The sequence below is a fragment of the Gobius niger genome (assembly GCF_951799975.1).
Source record: "Gobius niger genome assembly, chromosome: 7".
Lineage (NCBI taxonomy): Eukaryota > Metazoa > Chordata > Actinopteri > Gobiiformes > Gobiidae > Gobius > Gobius niger.
Window position 1 is genome coordinate 15,128,904 of NC_136858.1, and position 21,301 is coordinate 15,150,204.

Below are 21,301 nucleotides of genomic sequence, written 5' to 3' on the forward strand. Positions count from 1 at the left end.
GACAGCAAAAAGGCAAATTCTACAACACCTCTGGCCTGTTTGCGCACTCGTTAACATCCATTTTTACACCTTTTCGTTTCGATGTCTGTCTAGACGAAGACACACTTTTTTCCTGGAGCCGAGGGAGTGCTAGGATCAGGCTTTGTTGTTGAAAGCGGCAGCGCGATCATAGACTTTCTGCTGGGTAACGCTAACCTGTGTTTAGATCAAAGCGGGGCCGTCCTGCACCACTGAGTTGCGAGGAGCCCTACTGTTACCCGTGGCTCCTTCAAAACACTGGAAAATAAAGAGAAATGTCAGCACAAGGGTAGACCGGAGACGGGCTGGTGCACTCCACAAAGAGACTGTGTAAGAGTAGCTGGCAAGGCCTAATGATGTGTGCGCCCAGAGGTGGATTTAGATTAGTTAAATTCACTTGAGTAGGTCTATACTCACTGGCTACTGTGGCTAGTCCTTTTTCAAGCATATTGGGTTGATCCGATTCAACTTTTCCAATCAGAGACCGCATGTGTGAATAACAACAACAACAACGAAAGTAAAAAGATGAAGCCCAAAAGTACATGGCTAATTATCCAGCATAAACAAAGCCTGCATGCTTTGATTCATGCTGCTCCATTCTGACAAAGTCCTGCTTCCACTCTAAAGACAAAGTGAAGGCATCAACAAATACTTTCTGTTTTGATATGAGATGCTACCGCTGTACCACACCACGCTGCATCAGTGTGTATCAATTCGGGCCGAGCTGCTAACCGCTCGCCCGGAGCTAACTAACTCCTTAGCAACTAACTCGCATAGATCCGGTGAAAATAAGTATTATGCAATAATAACGTCAATGCAGCCGGTAACTATATAAAGCAGCCTCTGAGATGATCACACACTGAGCCGGGATTGATGTATTTGTCATTTATTGTGGACTTTTCATCAACAATGAGCTGTAGGCGATTGTAACAAGCTAACGGGGCTAACCTGGAATAACCATTGTCCACTGGCACAAATAATAGTCCTTTATTCGGACATATGGGCTGGATATGTGCTTAAATACTAGAGAGATCCTCACGTAGACCATGGGTATAGTTATGGTTAAAGATCCATAGGACATGGCAGTAACAAAGAGGTTAGAGTTAGCCCCAAAACAGCAGTTATTTTTCAGTCAAGAGCTCCTTCTTACGCTTTAGAACACATTTAAAATCACTCGCCCCTGACATCTCAATCAATCAATGGTTTTGTATAGCCCAATATCACAACAGGAGTTGTCTCACAGGGCTGCACCAATATGTATTACAACCATTAAGGTAATAAAACAGAACAGAAAAGTCTCCATCGCGTCCGGTCTGAATGCAGTATAATAGCAACAGGAAGTGCGCTAGGACACGAACCGAGTCATTTTTTTCATCACAGCACCGCTCAGTGGATGAAATTTTGGGAGAACAGAACGCCCGAATTGAGTGTGGACATTACGACTTGCACAGTAGCACCGCTTGTCTGCAAAACACAGATTGGTATCAGAACAACCCATATCATTTTAATACATGCCTCTAAAATGTTTTTTTTTCTTATTATTTTTGCATCTCACAAGGAGGATATTGCAACAACATGGCTTTAAGGCCTCAATTAGTTAGCACAGCATAAAGTCGAACTGGCCAAAGTTGGCAGTTAAAATTTTTCTAGCCAAGACTGAAAAGTACCAGCATTGGGCTATAGATGGCTAGAAATAATTTCAAGTAGGGATGCACCGATCTGATGCTGGTATCGGACATTGGAGCCGATACTGGAAAAATGATGATATCAGGTGCTTCAAATATCTGATACTGAACCGATACCTGTTTTGACTCTCACTGTTTTAAAAACACAACTTTCAGCAACTAAATATAAGTGAATATGGGCAGTCAGTTATAGTTTTGGCCTCCGTAAATGTTTTTCTGGTGACCACAATCACAGCATACTATTGCTAGCAGCAACTTATCATTGCTATGATTGGAAACTATGATTGGATCACTTAAAGCAGCCATTCCCAAAGTGAGGGCCTCAGAGGCATTTCAGAAAAGGTTGTCCACACGACTTTTGCATAATAATTTATGGATTTGAAATTACCTTTATGTATATTTGTTTAATTATAGTTCGTATTCAAAGAATACGAACTATAGATTAAATGACATGAAACACTTGGCTGACAGGCTGCCAAGTGTTTCATTTCATTTAATCTTTTAGTTAGATAATTGTTATGTAAAATAGTGAGAAATTATTGATGAAAAACATTAGATATTCTTAAAAAAAGAGGGAATCCATTATGATGGGGGCCATCATGGGAGCTTTGGACCTTTGGACTTTGGGAAGGGCTGACCTTAAGTAATACAATAAAATTGGCCACTGCTGACCAAATATAATATTTAAATAAATTCTGTTAAAGAATAACTGATCTAACATATTTGTAATTATCATATCACTTTGGGAGTTGTTAACATTAATGCAGCCTAAAAGCCTGTCATGTAGGATAATAGTGTAGAAAAGTCCAGTGATCCTTGTTAAATGTTTTTTACATTGATTTATAAATTGATAATAATAATCATTTGCAAGAGAAGACAAGACTTTCTTGATCTTGCGACGAAGTAAAGAGGACCATTCACTTTTTCACTCAGAGAAAGACACTTTTGCAAAAGTCTCTTGGTATTGGTTATTATCGGATATCGTCAGATACTTAAATCCCTAGTATCGGAATCTGGATCGAAACGTCTCTAATTTCATGCCCTGTACCTTGGACTTGAAAGATAGGCATGTCAGGTTCAGCTCCCTGGCTTGGGTTAGGATCAGTTGGAGACTGTGAATGACTTAAGGCACACCTGTTTCCCCCTTAAATTTTACACATAACTGGCAAAGCCTTCAGAATCCTGGTCCTGGAGAAAAGTCCCCCAACGCTGAGCTGTGGGCGCTCAAAGTCTACAAACAACAACTAGATAACTGTGAAGAACTTTGCTCATTTCTCCGGTTAGCATTCAGTTGATGGCTGCCGTGCTAATTTGTCGTCATCCCTTTCTCCCTTACTCACCCCCCCCTTCAGCACAGACACGCTCCTCATCCTGAAAATCCTAAGGACCATAGACTTTTTTGTAAGAAGTTGGACACTGCAGAGCAAAAGAAAAGCCGTCAACACCAGCCGTGTGCACTGGTTGTGAAAGGCTCAATAGTCGCGATGCTTCCGCGCCGTAAATCACTGGTCGCCAACAACAGCACATTTATCAGCCGGAGGAGCTTTGATGCGGTGTGAAGATGAGATAAGAAGCCGACGTGAACTGTGTCTGAGCTTTAGTGATCTGCAGCCCGGGGCTAGCCCTGCAATGATAATTAGCTTTCAGGGGAGCTCTTTGATGCTGCTGCAACTAAACTCGGCTACAGTGCAGTTAAATCAATGTACATTAGCTTAAATATCTCCAATGAGTCAACAATTAGTGATAAATTTAGATTAAGCTTACTCTGTTTGCTAAATGTGTGCGCTTTTGCATGATGGTGCATTTCCCCCCTTATTCTGTCTTTTTTTTAATAGTTTAAAACAGGGGTCCTCAAACTTTTTTCTCTGGGGGCCACATTATTGTTTCTGACTGTGATGGGGGGCCGGGCCGGGTTGGCTATAACATAGATTTGCATGACCCAGTCCAGAATGCAGCATGCCTCATTGTGAAGTAGAGATCACTAGCCTGGCACAGTCGTCCCCACTACTATATCCACAAGATCAACACTTTATCCCAGGCACATACTTGTTTAGCTGTAGTGGTTTGCAAAAATAGTAATCAAGTCTTTACACTTTATTTTAATTTGAAATACCACAGTTATTCCATTTATTTTTATTTTCAAATAAAACATCATGTGATCAAAGTAATAACTGCTTAGACTTGTATTGTGCTTTACCAGCCATGTGTCACATGTTTCTTAAAGTACTGTAGGCATTATTCATTCATTCCACACTCTGTGGTGTTAAGCTTCATTTACCACGTGGCTATAATGTGTTGTTTATATCCTGATCTCTTATGTCAGTGGCCCTGCTGGACGCGTGTGGAATTCTTTTTTATTTATTTAAGTTGCCCCCTAGTGGCCGGAATGAGTATACTGGTTATTTAGTTTCAAAAAAATCATAACTCCGCACAGGAATGGGCTCGAGACGTACTTTTTTTTTTACATACTCAAGGGCCGGGTTAAATCATCTCGCGGGCCGGATTTGGCCCGTGGGCCGTAGTTTGACGACCCCTGGTTTAAAACCTTAGCTGTCATTCAGAAGATGTATTTATGTAGCACGGACATAAATGCAATTCTATGTGCTTTGCGATGAAATAAACACACAAGCAATAATTTATCAATAATTTATCATCATTTACAAAGAAAATAGTTGTACTCACTGCCACTGTCATTCATTTCATTCGAAAATGAAAGATGTGAAAGGCATCGTTCAATAAACTGTCAGGCTGTCATTTGGAAAATTACTGCAGAAGCAAATTTGTCTGAGTCCACACAATCCTTGCTATACTGTAGCATTAGCTGAAATCAAACAAAGCACTGGCTGCAAAATGTGCTTTGCTACAATATTACATTGTGGGTAAGTCAGCGGTAGGTGGATAAGTAACAGAAAATTGAGTTCATGAATACATTTGACCCTCTCAGTGCTAAATCCCATCAGTGTTGCCATTTCTACATTCTCCCTACCCCTCTTTCCTTTTGTCTTTTTCACTAAAAAGAATTTCCTCTCTCCATCTGTTGTGTCTTAGGACATGAATGACTTCTCGCCCATCTTCAGCCAGGACTTGTACAAAGGAATGGTGGCACCCAACGCCGAGAAGGGGACGATCATCACAACAGTGTTTGCTGAAGACCAGGATCCACCTGTGAGTGATATTTGCACTTTTGAATGCTTCTCCTAATATTAGTGCTCTAGAGAAACATGAGCGTGGGAGCATGATAATAACGGTCCATTTTTGATGAGTTGCCTTTCTGAAAGCTCTCCCCCGACCGTACGGTCGGCAGAATGTTTGACTACTTGAGAATACTTGATTTTTGTTAACCCCTCTGAAATCATTTCCGTCCGTCTCCTGCGTGACTTTTTCCGTGCGGGAGTCATAGCAACAAGCAGTACATGGTCTAACTCAAGGATCTTTAATAAGACTCTAGGACATGGCCATGATACGTTGGAACAAATGGCAATTCTGACGGCCATATTGTGACTGGCCCTTTGAACCCAGTGCAATGTAATCAAATGGGAAACTACTTATTTGCTTGACTCTGTTTTGATCAATTTTAAGTTATTTCATGACTCTTTGAGAGTTGTGACTGTTTTAAAAATGTTACATCAGTTTATGCATAGACTTTAGCTACATTTGTTCATGGATTTCCCTCAGTCAAACACCTCAAATAATTCAGTTTCATTTCTATCAAATACTTTTGTTAACTACTTTAAAACAGTATTCATGTACTGTTTAACAAGACATCCAAGATTTATTGAAGGTGACAGTGTTACAATTAATGCTAGCCACAGAATGCTAACCTCTGAACCCTGGGAATGAATGGAGGAAACAATGCTAATATGGCTAAACAACACGACTAAAAACGAGCCATCCCGCCTTTTTTCCCTTTTAAGGAACAGGAGGAGACAGAGCGGCCATTAAGGTTCACACAGGACTCGGGAACCTTTTTCAATGAATGGGGCTGAATGGGACCCCTCATCTTTATTATATTATATTTATGTGTAGAAACCATCGCTGGAGGCTCCATATTGTTTATCTTTCTTCACCTGTTTTGCCATTTCTGACAAATTCCCAGCGCCCTCTGGTGCGACAACACCGGCTGGACATTAGAAACATGTGGAAGCACAAATGCAGTGACAGATCTTTTTACGTACACAATGGGGGTAGAAATTAGCCCTAGCTGGCAAACTATCAGAACAGTCACAGTGAAGAGACAGACGTATTTCCTGTCGGCCATTTGGCAGCATGGAAAAATAAACACATTTAAATAGACTTTTAGCTGGAGGTTCCAGTGGTCCATCTCTCTGCTGGACACTGCAGTTAGTTGCATCCTCGGGTCAGATAGTCTCCAAATCAACAACACATGTTACTTTCTTGCCCAAAGACTTGATCAACATGCCAGCATTAGTAGATAGCACCGTTTTCAACTCAGCACAGTTTTCTTTTCACCTGCTTTTTCTACAAAATGACAGCGAAAACTTCCTCTGCGGACGTGTTTGTGTGTTCATGATTGAAAACAGATTTTTTTTAAAAGCCATCTTTAAATCATCCTGAACTTGTGTGTCTGAGAATCCATTAGTTTGAAGATGTTTTGGGGTCCAGGCAGCCCTCATTAGTGCTGTGATTCTGTGTGTTTTTTTTTACCAAGGCCCGGCTCTGCTAATTGTACAGATTCTTTTTAGGCCTCAGTCCAATAAAACAGCAGCTATAGTCGTTTCTTGCCTTTTGCGAAAGCCCTTCATAATCCTAACTTGGAGAAGAGAAGTTTTTCTGTGAGAGAAAATACAGCGAAAAGTCCAGAAATGTGGCAAAAGTACAAGAGAAATTGCATGGAAGCCACTAATGCGTAAACTTAAACACGCTTATCGTAACATGTGGTCCTACCATTGTATTTATTCCGATACCAGTGCTTTAACGATACTTGTTTTTAAAAAATTTTGTCATATATAATACAAAACTATAAAACAGATTGATAATGTCAATTTATTCCTTTTCCTTCCATTTAATTTGTTTTGCATTTGTATCATTTGTTTGAGGTGAAGCAACCAAGAAACTTCCTGTAACTACAAAAGGAAACCCCAAACTTTCCATACCTTTTTCTATTTTCTTTTCTTCAATTTCCCACATTTTTTTTAAACATTTTTTAAACATGTTTTTTGACAATTTTCACCACCACTTTTTTCTTGATTTTTCCAAAAAATCTTTCCCAAATTTTCCACTTTTTCTTTTTTCTTTTTTTAAAATTGTGTTTCACTTTTTTATTTCTTTTGAATTCTGATGACTAATAGCATCAAAACTTGAATACTACAATTCTACTGTATATTTGGTACCTGCTTTCATTTGCTGGTTGTAGTTTGGCTATGGCGGCGGATACGAAAGAAATGGAAGCTCTTCAATCCGTCCTGGCTCGGCTCCCAAATATCCAAAAATTAAAATTGAAGCCTTCGAATGCGCAAGGAATGTTCTCAAGAGTTGTAATAGCTCTCTTCACTCACTGGGGCGCATTACATACATTACGACCAAACGCTAGCGAAAATCAGATCCAATCGTTTCAAAGGAGTTCACCCCTCCCACCTGATAACGGAGTTCAGTTGTGAAGATCCAGACCCTTGTACGAAACACATTGAGAACGAGGGTATGGTTAAACCAGAATGTGAATTATAAAGAAAGTACACGTCACCTGCGACCATGTTTCCCTTTGTACATTGATCTGCAGTTCACAACCGCTGTCCAAACAAAAGGCACCATGAACTGAAAAGGCTCCAGGAGTCTTTCCCATGTCCTTTCAAAGTTCTTAATCCTTACGAAATCTGCGGGTGTGTGCTCAACGGTGACGGCGTATTGATGATCGGCTACATGAGGAGGCCCTCATCCCAGGGTGTCTCCAAAGTGTGAGCCGTGTGCACTTTTTGTTCCTGCTGGATTGATATTCAGCTTTCGAGGGGTCCATGATAAAAACCTCATAGTCCTCGGACAAACATCCAGCTCACCACTGTTTCCTGTTAGTTTCCATGCCAGATAGGACTGTACGTGGCCTGAGCACTCTGAACGCACAGCAGACAGGTGACATGCTCCTTGGATGAGCGCGTGGGGGGCTTTGAGTTGTTGTCGGGGTTTTTTTGTCGTCATTACTTATAAATGTTCCCTCAAAGGCGTCTGTCAGCAGTTTTGCGCAGACTGTGCTCGCGCAGTGAAGTCATTTGCATATCACATTTGCGGCACTAATAACACACTCAGTTTCTCATGGTAAATCAGGAGCAACACGCCCACTCGCTAATTTTAAGTACTACTCGCAATTAAGCTCCAGGCTTAGTAAATGACCAACCTTGTGTTTTGGTTTAAAGGAATAGTTCACAGTTTTTTCATACTGTGATATGTTCTTACCTGAGCTTAGACGAGTTGATGCGTACCTGTCTGGTCTTTGTGCATGCCCGTGGAAGAGCGTGTTAGCTTCTAACTTCACCCCATTTGGAGCCATAGGAATATACTGGGAGAGGCCAATTTTCAAAACATCTTTGGTCTTTTTGCGTGACTGAGGGCACACAGTTCTTCCATACTGTGATATGTTCTTACCTGAGCTTAGACGAGTTGATACGTACCTGTCTGGTCTTTGGGTGTGCCCGTGGAAGAGCGTGTTTGCTTCCAACTTCACCCCCGTTTGGAGCCATAGGAATACATTGGGAGAGGCCAAATGCTAGAAACATCGTTGGTCTTTTTGCGTGACTGAGCACACGCAGACAGACAGACAGGTACGTATAAACTAGTCTAAGCTCAGATAAGGACATATCTCAGTATGTAAAAACGATGAACTATTCCTTTAAGGTTGTGGTACCAAAACTCTGTAAATCTCCGGCTAGATTGAAGACCTCAGTAAGTAAGGTGAGGATGCCCTGACTGTAAATTGTCGATGAGTTATAGAACTGAACTTTCATTGGCATCACTGTGCCTTTGGTCGCATAATGTAACAAAATGACTATTGTATTATGAAAGCTGTCTCAGCGGGCTTACAGTTTCCTCAAACAGCCGGGGGGATCAGCGTTTCCAAAAGAAAGGAAAACATTTTGCTCACGGGTTGGCAAACTTGCACTTGCCTCCAAGGACTAGTAATTGAATCAAAGAGCTCAAATTGACACAGGCTTTTGTCAAAAGACTGATTTTTTCCCCCCCTCGGTCTATTATCGCTAACATGCACATTCAACGAACAATAACAACGAACAATAGCTTCTCAAAATGAACTGTTCTGCCTTGGAGTTTGAACATGTCCAAATAATATCTAATTTGTCAACCATCGTATTTAACTCCAAGTAGTTTTAAATACGAAAACTAAAGCCACCAACTGGAACATGTTCTGGAAATGATTCTCCAAATCCATTTCTCAGGAAGAGCAGGGCCCTGGGAGCATGTGTATTCCGGTATTGACAGCAGTACACATTTTAATATTTCATAGGGCTTTGGGAGTTGTTTTCCTGCTTACAGATTTGGCATCTAAAAACAATCAGTTGTTTTCGTAAAGACGTTGCTCTTTTTGCTTATTTGAGCTGAAAAAGTGGCTCGTGTAGAAGTAACTTTGTAGCCGATGTCTCCTTGTTTTCAAAGTCCTCCCCTCTTGTATGATTGGGATGGAGGTGCTTTGATGCCTTTGTCAGTGCCCCCCCCCGCTGCTGCTCAGATTGTAGGGCTGGGAGTGCGCGCGTTCTTATTCTCCATGTCAAATAAAAAAAGGGAGAGGAGAAAAGAACGAAACCGACCAGGCTTTCTGACTTTTCGCCGTGGGCGGTACAACAATGACCTTAGACATGGACAGAATACTTCTCGGAGTGGGAGTGTTTGTTATTGACGTTGGCTAAGGAGGTGTTTTCTCTGAATTATCTTTAAAGAAATAAGCAGTTCGGGATTTTAAAGTTTGGTTTGGTGCCCTGGCAGCCACCTTGACCAGCCGAGGACAAGAAATCACTATACGAGTAGAACAGAAAGGCCTTTGGGAGAGCAAGAATCCGCTTTTTCTCTGATGAAGTTGTATTGATCTTAAGACTATAAAAACTTAATGCTGCAGTTCAGACGTTTTCCAACTTTTGGAGGCAAAGTAAAGCTGTTTTCGCCACTACAAAATCTGACGCTGCCTCCAGATTGTAAGTAAGTAAAGCTAGCTGGTTCAATGCAGTTGAAAGTGTAGCTAAACACTCGAAAGAACAGGTAAAGTGGACTTCGTGCAACAGTGATGGGCGGATCAATACTAGCAATACTTATGTCTAATTATCCATATGTTACTCTTTATAAATGTTTTTTTTGTCTCATTTTTGGATGATTGATCAGTTTTGAACATAGTCATTACTTTTACATGGTTCCAATTAGGTTCCCATACCAGTTCTCAACTGGTATGGCGTCTCTACCTGGAGATACAAGCCAGCCAACTTTACACTTTTCCTCCAAAATTGTTGTTGAGCATTAAATAAGCCAAAAAAAAACACCTGATAAGTCATTAGAACAGACTCAAGCAGGGATCCTAGAAATGTTTTCTGGGAAAAGCTTGCGACCCGCTGACCCAACTGTCATGGAGCTCATTTATTACATTTCAGCTTCATGTAGCAACAAGATGCAAATGTGCTAGAGGCAGAGAAGAGGCATTTTAAGGAGTTGTCAGAGAAAGATCCTTAGTTTGAATCATTCCCGACTAAACGGTCTTGGCGCTGGCTCTCTCTTTCTCCCTCCTGGGCTCTCAAGGAGCAAACGTCAGGTTAAACGAACTCATGCACAGAGAGACGGGTCGTGGACACAGGGGGCAATGCCGTGGCTCTGAGTGAGTGAGTGAGTGAGTGAGTGAGTGAGTGAGTGAGTGAGTGAGTGAGTGAGTGAGTGAGTGAGTGAGTGAGTGAGTGAGTGAACTCTGACAAATTACTGAAACAAAATACGGCATTTAAAGGCACATTTTCACTATATATTTGTCATCAATTCAAAACATGCTCTTAATGAGCAGCTCGACACAAAAAATACTATTTCTGCAGTGGGTTACCAAAGAATGGATTTGGATGAGAACATAGCCTGTTTAAATCTAAAATTCTGCTGACTTTAGTCGACATCTCCATGGCGACGAGATGGAGACGTACCCACTCCTGGTAAAGTTACAGTCATGACATAGGAGAGGCACAAGTTTGTCATTGTCATTGTCAGTACAGTCATGAGGTATTTTTCTATGATGAAAATATCTATCATAAAAGAAATGCTTTTAGTTCAATGCTATTTATTTGGTAAAATTTTGCGCGATGTGGCTTTAAATGTATGAACGAAAAAACTCTTCCAAATAAAATGCAGCACCTGTTGGACACTGGTGTATAAGTTCTGTGTTTGTGTGTGGCTATAATGTAGTCAAAACAAAACACGACAGAATGGGGGTAAGCGAAGGTAAAAAGGAAATCTGCTCGGTGGCATTATTACTATTTTCAGTTTATATTATGCCAGGGGTTGGCAAGTTTTCTTAATGGAGGGCTGATTTTCTTTATTGTAAACAGACCGAGGGCCGACGCCGCTTATTATTAGCCCAAAGTAAAGCACAACACTGGACAAATGACCATCTTAAATGAGATAAATGACTTAAAATTGCTTGAATAAAAGTTATTCTATGTTGAATTTGAATTAATCCAAGACACAAATGCACCAATGGAACAGGAATAAAACCCACTTGAAATCAAGTTTTGTTTTTCACTTGAAATGACACAAAATTATCTGAATTAAGAGAATAACAACTACTAGAGGTTTTATCTCATCTAAGACCATTTCTTCCTTTAAACAATTCTTTTTCCTGTGTTGCACATCATATATGACCTAATTGGGTGTATTGACAGTATTTCTACCTTTTTTCTCCCATTTAACTCTAATAATGTTAAAAGTACTCTCTAATTTGTGTAATGATGTTTCTCAAAATCATCTTGAGGGCCAGAGGTGCTGTGCTAGAGGGCCGGATTTGGCCCTCGGGCCTGATGTTGCCTACCTCTGTATTATGCCAAAGGTAACTCAGAAGTACCTCAAAGTAGTGTATCTCAGCTACATTTCTGAAACAGTAATATGTAATACAAACATATTACATCTTTAAACCTGAAACTACTAATATAGAATATATAAAACATTTTAAGTAACTTGCCCAGTACTGTCTGAGGTGTATATCAAAATTCCCTTTCTGAATGAAATAAACACGCTATGTATCGTGTGAAACAATAACAATGATAAGTAAATATCATCTCCAGGACATAACCAGTGCAACAAAGAATAAGTGCAGCCTGCAGACGAGAGCTGGAGGTGGTTCATTAACCGCACGCTGTCTGCACTTTCATCCATTCCTTTTTATGCTTTTCACGCTCAAACCACGCATTAAATTACTGTATTTATCTGGGAATTAAATGTTTTGTCCTGAGATAAAGAGAGGAGAAAGTCTATGTTGTGTCGTTGAGGTGTCACTCGCTCGCTTTGGTTTTGAGGGGGATTAGAGACTTTCATTTTTACCTTTGTAAAAATCAGGGGGGAAGACGATCACATTCAGTGGACTTTTGCCTCTTTAGATCAGTTCGTAGGGAATACTCCCCTCCTGAGTGCAGAACGGCTTCACCATAGGGAGACACATTGGCACTTCTGTGTGAATGTACACTGGGGGGCTCTTGGTTCTGGGCCTGACAGACCACAGACCCGGTCCGAGGACGCAATGGGACGATGAAATCCCGAACAGAGAATATATTTTAACTCTACTGGGGAATGTAGTGCAGTGGAGTGACGTTAGCAGAGCGATGTTGAGGGGACACTGCAGGAAAGTGAATTCCACACTCGTCACTGTGGCTATATAGGGAGACGGCATCACTCATCAATGACAAGGCCTGATTACGACCAGTCATATTTCAAATTCCCTCTTTTTTCTTGATTACACCAAGATCACCCAAGGACACTCCTCCTTTGTACTTCACTTTCAATCACACCGCCCCCGATACCATCTCCTGTACCCGTCCCGATCGATCTAAATGGATACGTTTAGTCAAAAATACCCCGCACATATGCAATCTGCGAAGCGCTTTTGACAGACAGCGAGGATCCGATTTGGAAGCAGACTCACCCAGTCTCTTATTGACCTGGATTTTAGCGAGCTCAACGCACTTTATTGACAGGCGAAGTCTTAGACACCTCGGATTGGAAGGAAAAAGGGCTTCTAGTCTAGTGCTCGGCAAACACACACACGCATGCACACACACACACACACACGCATGCACAGCCCCTAGTATATTCACATACGCACTTTACACAAAGAGTTCCCCCTTTGTCCTGCGCTGCACACGCTCAAAGCCCACACGCACCAAAGCAGTGAAAGAAGTTATTTTCAGCCGGCTGTGGTAGAATTATGTGACAAATATCAGCGTGGTGTGTTTGTGCGCGCTAAAAGAGGCCTCCCACGCAGCGCAGAGCAGTGTTGTGTGTTGAAATAAGAAATGGGTCCGTTAGGAGGGGAGGCAAATCTCATCATGACTGTGCGGCGGATTACCTTTTAACCTTGGGAACATCGTTTTGAAATTCAGAAAAATATTCGCAGCTTGCCGTGGGGACCGGCAACAGATTTGTACAGTAATGATGTTTGATGCCGCAAAGTTTAGTTTGAATTTTTTATTTTTTATTTTTATTCCTAATGCAAAACTCTGGTGAATTTCTTTGGCACTTCTGAAATGGAGTGTTTTGAGTCGAACTTGCTGATTAAAGGAGGCTGTTGTCGTTGCCCCGCTTGGAGAAGCACACAGGAGCGCTGGCAGAAGTTCAGAAGTCGTTACATTTTTAATTAAGTGTGCCACACCAGTTTGAGTTCACCGTCATGATGGCACACACAGGATAACTGCTTTTGACTTTACCGCGTGGCACTTTACTCCAATATTTGGTATCGCTTTAGATAAAGGTGTGCTCATTAAAGCAGTACTAAGTAACTCTTGCCCCTAGAGGCCATAAGCGCAACTGTTGGTGTCGTAGCATGTTGCGATTTTTTTTAACGTATTAATTGTCTTGGAGAGTAAATACTTCACTGGCAGAAAAGGCGAAGGGAGAGAGTGATATTGTACATCCAATTATACAATGGAAATCATTTTGTTCACTCAAACTTGGCTGTAAATACTGTTTGAAGTGACGCTAGCCCGCAGTTAGCTTTGTTAGCATGTTAGCTTCTTCTTCGTGATTCTATTAGTGTGTATTGGTTGCTCCGGTCCGGTGGCAGGGAAGTTGCAATTGTAGTTTTCTGGCCAGAGACACCAGGGGGAGATGAAAGAGGGACTACAGAAAGGATTTATTAAAGTAAACAAGTTACTTAGTACTGCTTTAACACGGTGACCGGAAGTTGATTGTCCGGTTAACCGGTAGCAGCAAAGTTGCAAGCATGGTCTTCTGGCCAGAGACACCAGGGGGAGATGAAAGACCCTCCAAGCATCCCATAAAGACTTGTATTACTCCCACAGGGACTAGGAAAAGGATTTATTAAGGTAAACATGTTACTTAGTACTGCTTTAAGTATTAATAAGCATTAGTAATCATTTTAGGGTTAGGGTTATAATTAAGGGTATTACGCATGCCCTATATGTTAACAGATAAAAGTATATTAAGCAGTGTGTTATTACTTTACAAGCATATTATTAATGCTTATTAGTACCTTATTAATACTTAATGAGCACACCTTAATATAAAGCGTTACCATATTTATTGCAATTTTGAATGGCACCAATGTGTAATTGTTTTAACAGCTTTATTCCATCGATTACGGCTGCTCTGTATGAGGGGGGGAAATACTGTCTTGCATATTACGATAACATTGGGCCTCATTCATCTTCTTCGTTCAACATCTTCTTTAAATCTGTTCTTACGAGGGCAGTGTCAGGAAACTGCGCCAGACTCACCACACGTTCTTAAGTAGGGAAAATCCTTCACAACTGTGTTCTAAGTTTGGTGAATGCCGACTTGGAAGCGCGCACGTGTCACCGCCTATCATTCTCCATATAAGGACAAAAAAAGATATGAAACGACAAAACACTAATCCAAAACTAATAACCGACAAAACCCCAAAAGAAAAAAATCTCAGCCACCGGCGCCACGCACTCAAAAAACCCTCCGAAACCTTTGAGCACGCGAATTATCTCTCATTACAAAGTGTTTGAATTGATATAACCTGTACATCGCGAAGGGTTTTCCCTCTCTTCCTGCGGTGGCAGATCAACACTCCGTCCGCTTAGCTCCATGAGTAAAGCACACGCCTCGGGAACACATGGTCGCAGGATGGAAACACGCGTTCGTCTTGATCAAATCGAGTTAATGCAGCGAATTTCATTGATTGTGAACGCCGGCAAAGTTAATAAGTTTAAGTAGTAATACATTGGTACATTAATAAAAGTAGGCTACAAGTTATATTACCAACTTATTTCTATATAAAGGCATCTGTAATTCCCCTCCTGGAACTACCACCTTAACATGGTGGAGGGGTTTGAGCACCCGAATGATCCTGGGAGCTCTGACGTCGGGGGCTTCGTGGCCCTGGTAGAGTCTCCCATGGTAAACAGGTCCGAGGTGACGGGTCAGACAAAGAGCGGTTCAGAAGCCCACCACCTGCAGGACCCACCACCTGCAGGAGGAGCCATAAGGGGCTGGTGCAATGTGATTTGGGCAACTCCAACAGTGGCCCCCACGACCCGGCAATGGATATGTGGAAGAAAATGGATGGATGGATGGATGGATGGCATCTGTAATTTGTGAATTACATTCTGGAATTAATGAATACATGATTTAATATGTACAAATATATATGACCATCAGGAGAAGATCGTGAACAGAACTGGAGATTTCTTTGTGCGTAAGAGTCCTCCTGACTGTTCTTAGGATTTGTTCTTACAGAGGAACGTTTTCAGCGAAGAACAACACTTTTTTTCCTTGCTTTGAGTCACTTTTTAGTCGTGTTTTTGCCGCTTTTTAAAATCGGGTTATTTTTTCCAGTTCTATTGTTCCTTCTTTTTTTAGTCTAGTTTAGTTTTTGCTTTATCATCATCATCTTTTTATTTTGTTTTTGTCGCTCTTTTGTTGCTTTATATTTTCATCCTAGTTTCCGTCGCTGCTTTGAGGCTTTTATTCTTTTAGATTTGGGTAAGGCCAAACTGGAGAAAATGTGCTCGGTGTACAGGTGGGGATTAAGAGCAAAAATGCTGGCGTTTACTCATCCCTATATTGTCGAAAGGATTAGTATAATGCACGCTTTTCAAAAGATGTCAAGTGAACTTCCTCGCTCCGTGTACAGTATGTGGAGCGTGTCGTAGTATCTGATGGTAAACATGTGAATAAACATGCAGTAGTGGTAATCACAGCGGACTCACTGTGGAGGGTCCATACATTATGCATGACGTGTGAGATGAAAGCCAGATGTCTGTAAACAGATCAGCCTCCACCTCGTGCTGTTTAATGTTTCATATTTCACTTTGATGACAGTGATATTTTATAAGGAAAGAGGCAAACATATCCATCAGCTTCATCAACATATATTTTTATGTTAAGCTAAGTTAAGTACGTTATATTATTGTCAAGCTTTTGCCTTTATATTTAAGCAAATTTGACCTTAATCAGTATCAGGACTTTCCAATGAGTAGAAGATTTTTTTTTTTTTTTCCCAAATCCTCAGTGAAGTGTGGTGTAGGAGTGGAATTGTTTGTGTGGTTGAAGTAGTAGGTTTTTTTTTTAGATTTATGCTCAAAATACAGACATTTTACCTCACTCACTGCTCCTGCTGGTTGGTCTTGTTAGTCTCTGAATGAGTGGAAGAGAGATTTACAAGATCGCAGTGACTTTCAGAAGAAGTTGACTGAGTTGCCTCTAAAAGGCAATATACACATAAATTGTGACGAAATCAAATCTAGGCCAAAGAATATCATGAAATTTTTGCCATATTGTCCACCCCCATGTTGATTGCTGGATGCTAAAAGCAGTTTAGCTGCAAGCAAACGGGTGATTTCTAAACTAAAAATCCCTGGATGCTCTTGAATAATTATGTGAACATGTCACTCTTCAGGATTCAGTAACAGCGGGAGGAAAAAGTACGTGAATGCTTTGGAATTTCTCACATTTCTGCCTAAATTGGTCATAAAATGTGATCTGATCTTCATCAAAATTACAAGAATGATTAAACAGTGTTTGCTTAAACTATTACTGCCCAAACATTTACATTTTATCATATTTGTATTTGCCATAACATGTAAACATTCACAGGAGAGGAAGGAATAAGTGAGTACACCACCTGAATCTCACTGAACTGCAAAGATTCATCCTGATCGTCATCCTGAGTGTCTAATCTGCAACTACAGAAAAGCAGTTATTGCTGCAAAAGAAGGATCAGACAGCTATTTAATAAAAGGGTTCACTTGCTTATTCCATGCTGTTGTGAATGTCTCAGGTCTTTGTGCAAAATATCGTGATAAACTTGTGAATTTGTTTTTCTATTGATGGTATCACGTTGTCCAGGCCCTGAGGTAACAAAACAGCCCCATGATTCTCCTTGCACCGTACTTCACAGGGTTTTGATGTTGGTGTGCTGTTCCATTTTTCCTCCTCACATGACGTTGTGTGTTCTGCCCAAACTATTAAACTTCACAGCACTACTGTAAAAAAATATTCTGTGGACTGATGGACCCAAAGTTGAATAGTTTGTAAAGACATTTTGCAGAAACACATGAGACATTCATAACAGCGTGGAATAAGTAAGTGAACCCTTGTATTGAATAGCTGGCTGATCCTTCTTTTGTAGCAATAACTGCTTTCCTGTAGTTGCAGATTAGACACAATGATCAGGATGAATCTTGGACCATTCCTCTTTACAAAACTGCTGAAGATTTCTGAAGATTTCTCCCTGTCCTGTGAAGGTTTACATGTTATGGCCAAAAAAAATATGACAAAATGTAAATGTCACTGTTTATTGATTCTTATGATTTTGCTGAAAATCAGACCAGACATTATGACCAATTTAAGAAATGTGAGAAATTCCCAAGCGTTCACAGACATTTTCCTCCCACTGTATGTCAGAAACAACAAGTTGCCAACTCCAAATTGAACACATTAGTTCTACCAACAACAACCAGGCCAAGTTTGAAGCAAATCCAAGATAGTTAAGTGGATTTTTTTCCCCGCAAAAATGAATGGTTTTGGCATGGAATGATCCAGTGGCCAGGGGAGCAGTATCAGGAGTAAAACTTAGTAGTAACAGTACGCAGACAGTCATAAATACCAGTTGAAGTGGTCATTGTAGAATTCTTTCCTGTGCTTTTGTAGCCTCTTTCGAACACATTTGTATGAAGAAAAAAAAAAAAACTCTCTAGAGACATGCACTACCGCTGCTTCTGCTCTCTTTCTATCGCCGTCGGATTTTCTTTCTCTCCCGCAGGACCCAAATCAGGTCAAGCAAGAGCAGCCTGCAAAAAAAAAAAGGAGAAAAAGAAGACCAATCAAATTGTATACGAAGTCCGCGGGGGGAAGAGGGGCGTAAGATGAGCTATAGAGATGATTAGTGATCAGGATGCGTGATTAATCTTAATCAAAGGGTCGAATGAAAAGTCCAGCTCGCGCTAATGAATAAGAGAGAGAGAGAGTGTGTTGCTAAATGAAAGGGAAGAGTGTTGAATCAGTGAGTCGCCCTGAGTTCACATTAGCCTGCCTAATGGAGGACAAAGTAATGCGGGCCATGACAAGCTCAACTGTTTACGCGGACGAGGCGTGACGGATGTTTATGAAGAGCATATGGCCGCCTCTGAAGAGAGATCAGTGACCTTTTCTGCTTCTTTTCACCTCGTCCATGCGCAAAGGAGCGGTCTAGACATTGTTTAGTCGTTGTTGTGAATGCCTAATTCCAAATGGCTCGGCTTGATGAGTGGTTGGCGGTGAGAGCTTAATGAGTGGAAGCAATAACAATATAAACCACTCCTAACTAGATCAGAATACAGCACATACAGCCTGCAGCGAAAAGATCATTAGTTGCCGACACAGCTTCTTGAGGTGAGAGGTAAAGTGTACTGTACACTTAAGTGACTCGGCACTGGTGAGAAACTTGGTAACCTTTGTCAATGATGGAAAACTCTTGTACAACTGAGTCTCCTCCTCCTCCCGCTGAATGGTCAAAGTGGGCGAAGTGGGCCTGTCTGTCTGACCACTTATCAGTTCACTGTGAGATCATGACATAAAAATCCAAATCCAAATTCCTCGCTTAACCCTGACCGGCAGACCACAAAAGTGCAAATCAGTCCAGTTTACACAAAAAACTTGACTGAGAACCGTGTGTGAAATAAAACAAAATAGAGTTTAGCTACTCTTTAACAGGGGTGTTTCTAGGGGCTGGATTTGTACTGGGCTCAGGGGGGCTGCATGAGGAAGGATATTTGTGGCAGTGCTTCCTCACTAGCACACTAAGTAACTTGTTTTCCTTAATAAATCCTTTCTGAAGTCCCTCTGGGGGTAATACAAGTGTTAATGGGATGATTGGGGGGTCTTTCCCCACATCTCCCCCTGGTGTCTCTGGCCAGAAAACCACCCTTGTAGCTTTCCCTGCTCCAACCAGGAGACTCAATACACAGTAATGGAATCACAAAGAAGAAGCTAACAAGCTAACAGGCAAAGCTAACTGCGGGCTAGCACCATTTAAACAGTATTTACCGCCAAGATTGAGTGATGGATGAGTGTGTAGTTGGATGTACAATATCCCTCTCTCCCTTTGTCTTTTCTGTCAGCGTAGTATTTACTCTCACGGACATTTAATGAGTAAAAAACTGTAACATGCTATGACACCTGCAGTGGCACTTATGGCCTCTAGGGGCATGAGTTACTTAGTACTGCTTTAAGACAATTATCTTTACCAAGATAGAACACAAAATAATAATTTCAATATTAATGCTGACTTGCAAAACTTGTAAGCAGACAACTGATTTTGTTAATGTTGGCATTGATTAGTTTTAGCCCTGCTTGGATTTTTGGTCGGTTGGTTCATGGTCCGCATGCACTACATGATTTTTTCAGTCTTAAACGATTTATAAAGAATGGGGAGTCCACATACACGACTGGATTTAGTGTGATTATAGAACGTCTGGGGGTTCACACATGACGACTGAGAATCGTAAGAGCGAACACACTATACGATTCTATCAAACAGCTGATCTTTTACAACACAGCGCGTTGACCCCAGATCAGCAGAGATAGGCCTCGGTTTGTGAGTGTGGGAAACACCTGTGTGTCCCGATTGGTCAACAGTGTTAGCCTATGTGGTCGCTGTCACAACAAGGCAGTTCAATGCGTCTGCAGGCTACTGCTACTACGAGCCTTCAACTTGGCTATAGTTCTATCAAATGGAGATCAAAATCGGAGACACAAGAAGTGTGACGTATTTCAGTGGATGTAATAAGAAAAAGAGACGGACAGCAGCCGCGAGACGGAGTAGACAGCAGAGAAAGCGGCGAGAAGCTAGCAGAGAAAAGGTTTATCTCCAAACTCTGTTCGCGGTTTAAATGTAGCTGAACTTTTTGTGAACTTTTGGTGATATAAATTTGTGCTGTTTCGCGTGGGGCTCGCTATGGCCATGAAAGTTAGTTGTTTGTGCCGCAGAGAAATGAAAAGGGAGGCGCTACAGTGTTTTTCCCCACTTAATTTCACTCTGTCATTCTGCATTCTGTGTGTTCGCTTTGGGGACGGTAAACTCACCCACACTTCTCCTGTGCGCCCAGAATCGGACTTAAAATCCCAAATTTTCTGCGACTGAAGTCTAGTTGCGTCCGACTGCCGCCCACATTACACAATTCGAACACCAGTCCAGATGTTGACCCCCCCACCCTACGCGACGCGAGAAGACTCGGCGCGACTGAAATATTAAGTGGCATTTGCTTCAAACTTTGTTGTGCTGCTTTTACCTGCTTATTAAGATTCATTAAATTTGACCTAAAGCAGTCAAATAACCTGAAATTAATTTGGTATTCCTCACACTGTACAGACTGAACAGGTTGTAGTTCATGATGATCTGGGATTTCCATGCTGGTATGTACAGTATAGGAAGGGGAGCTCTACTCATAAGAAGAGCCGGTCGTCTCTGTGAAAGAGGTCGAGCTAAGCTGTATTCAGAAAGTTTCCACACAACATTGAGAGTTTCGGTCGTTTTCAAGGATGAAATATTTTTTTCAACGACCTGTCATCAAAAAATGGTAGTGGTCTACATTTCCAATAACATGACTTTTTCCTGAGAGTACTATTCAACCCTCGAACCACCAAGGACACGTCGCCTCGTCCGTCGCCAGTCGAACCTTTGCCGTGTGGCACATCATTAGTGGCTGTGTAAGGCAGCGACATGGGCATTGATGTTGTATTGAAGTGCGTGTCCTCTCCTCTCCTTCCTCCAGGGCACTCCGGCCAGCTTTGTGCGCTACAGAGTGGACGAAGAGCGCTCTCCCTACAGCGGCAGTATCTTTGATGTGGAGGAGTTAACTGGAAGAATCATCACCAAGGTCAACCTCAATGAACAGCCCAGCGCCACCTTTAAGGTCAGTGAAGAGAGATGAAGTTTCCGTGCG

The 21,301-nt window shown here is 41.5% G+C and overlaps 1 protein-coding gene across 3 annotated transcripts in view; it reads left to right on the plus strand.

Annotated features, from left to right (window-relative positions):
- The window catches only part of LOC306965443 (protocadherin-15-like), a 494,180-nt gene that overhangs the window by 344,556 nt on the left and 128,323 nt on the right, over window positions 1-21,301 (plus strand). For all 3 annotated transcript variants that reach the window (XM_079559864.1, XM_079559865.1, XM_079559863.1), the window contains 2 exons: window positions 4,752-4,868; window positions 21,131-21,271. In XM_079559864.1, coding sequence (XP_079415990.1) covers window positions 4,752-4,868; window positions 21,131-21,271 — 258 coding nt within the window. The remainder of the gene's footprint in view (window positions 1-4,751; window positions 4,869-21,130; window positions 21,272-21,301) is intronic.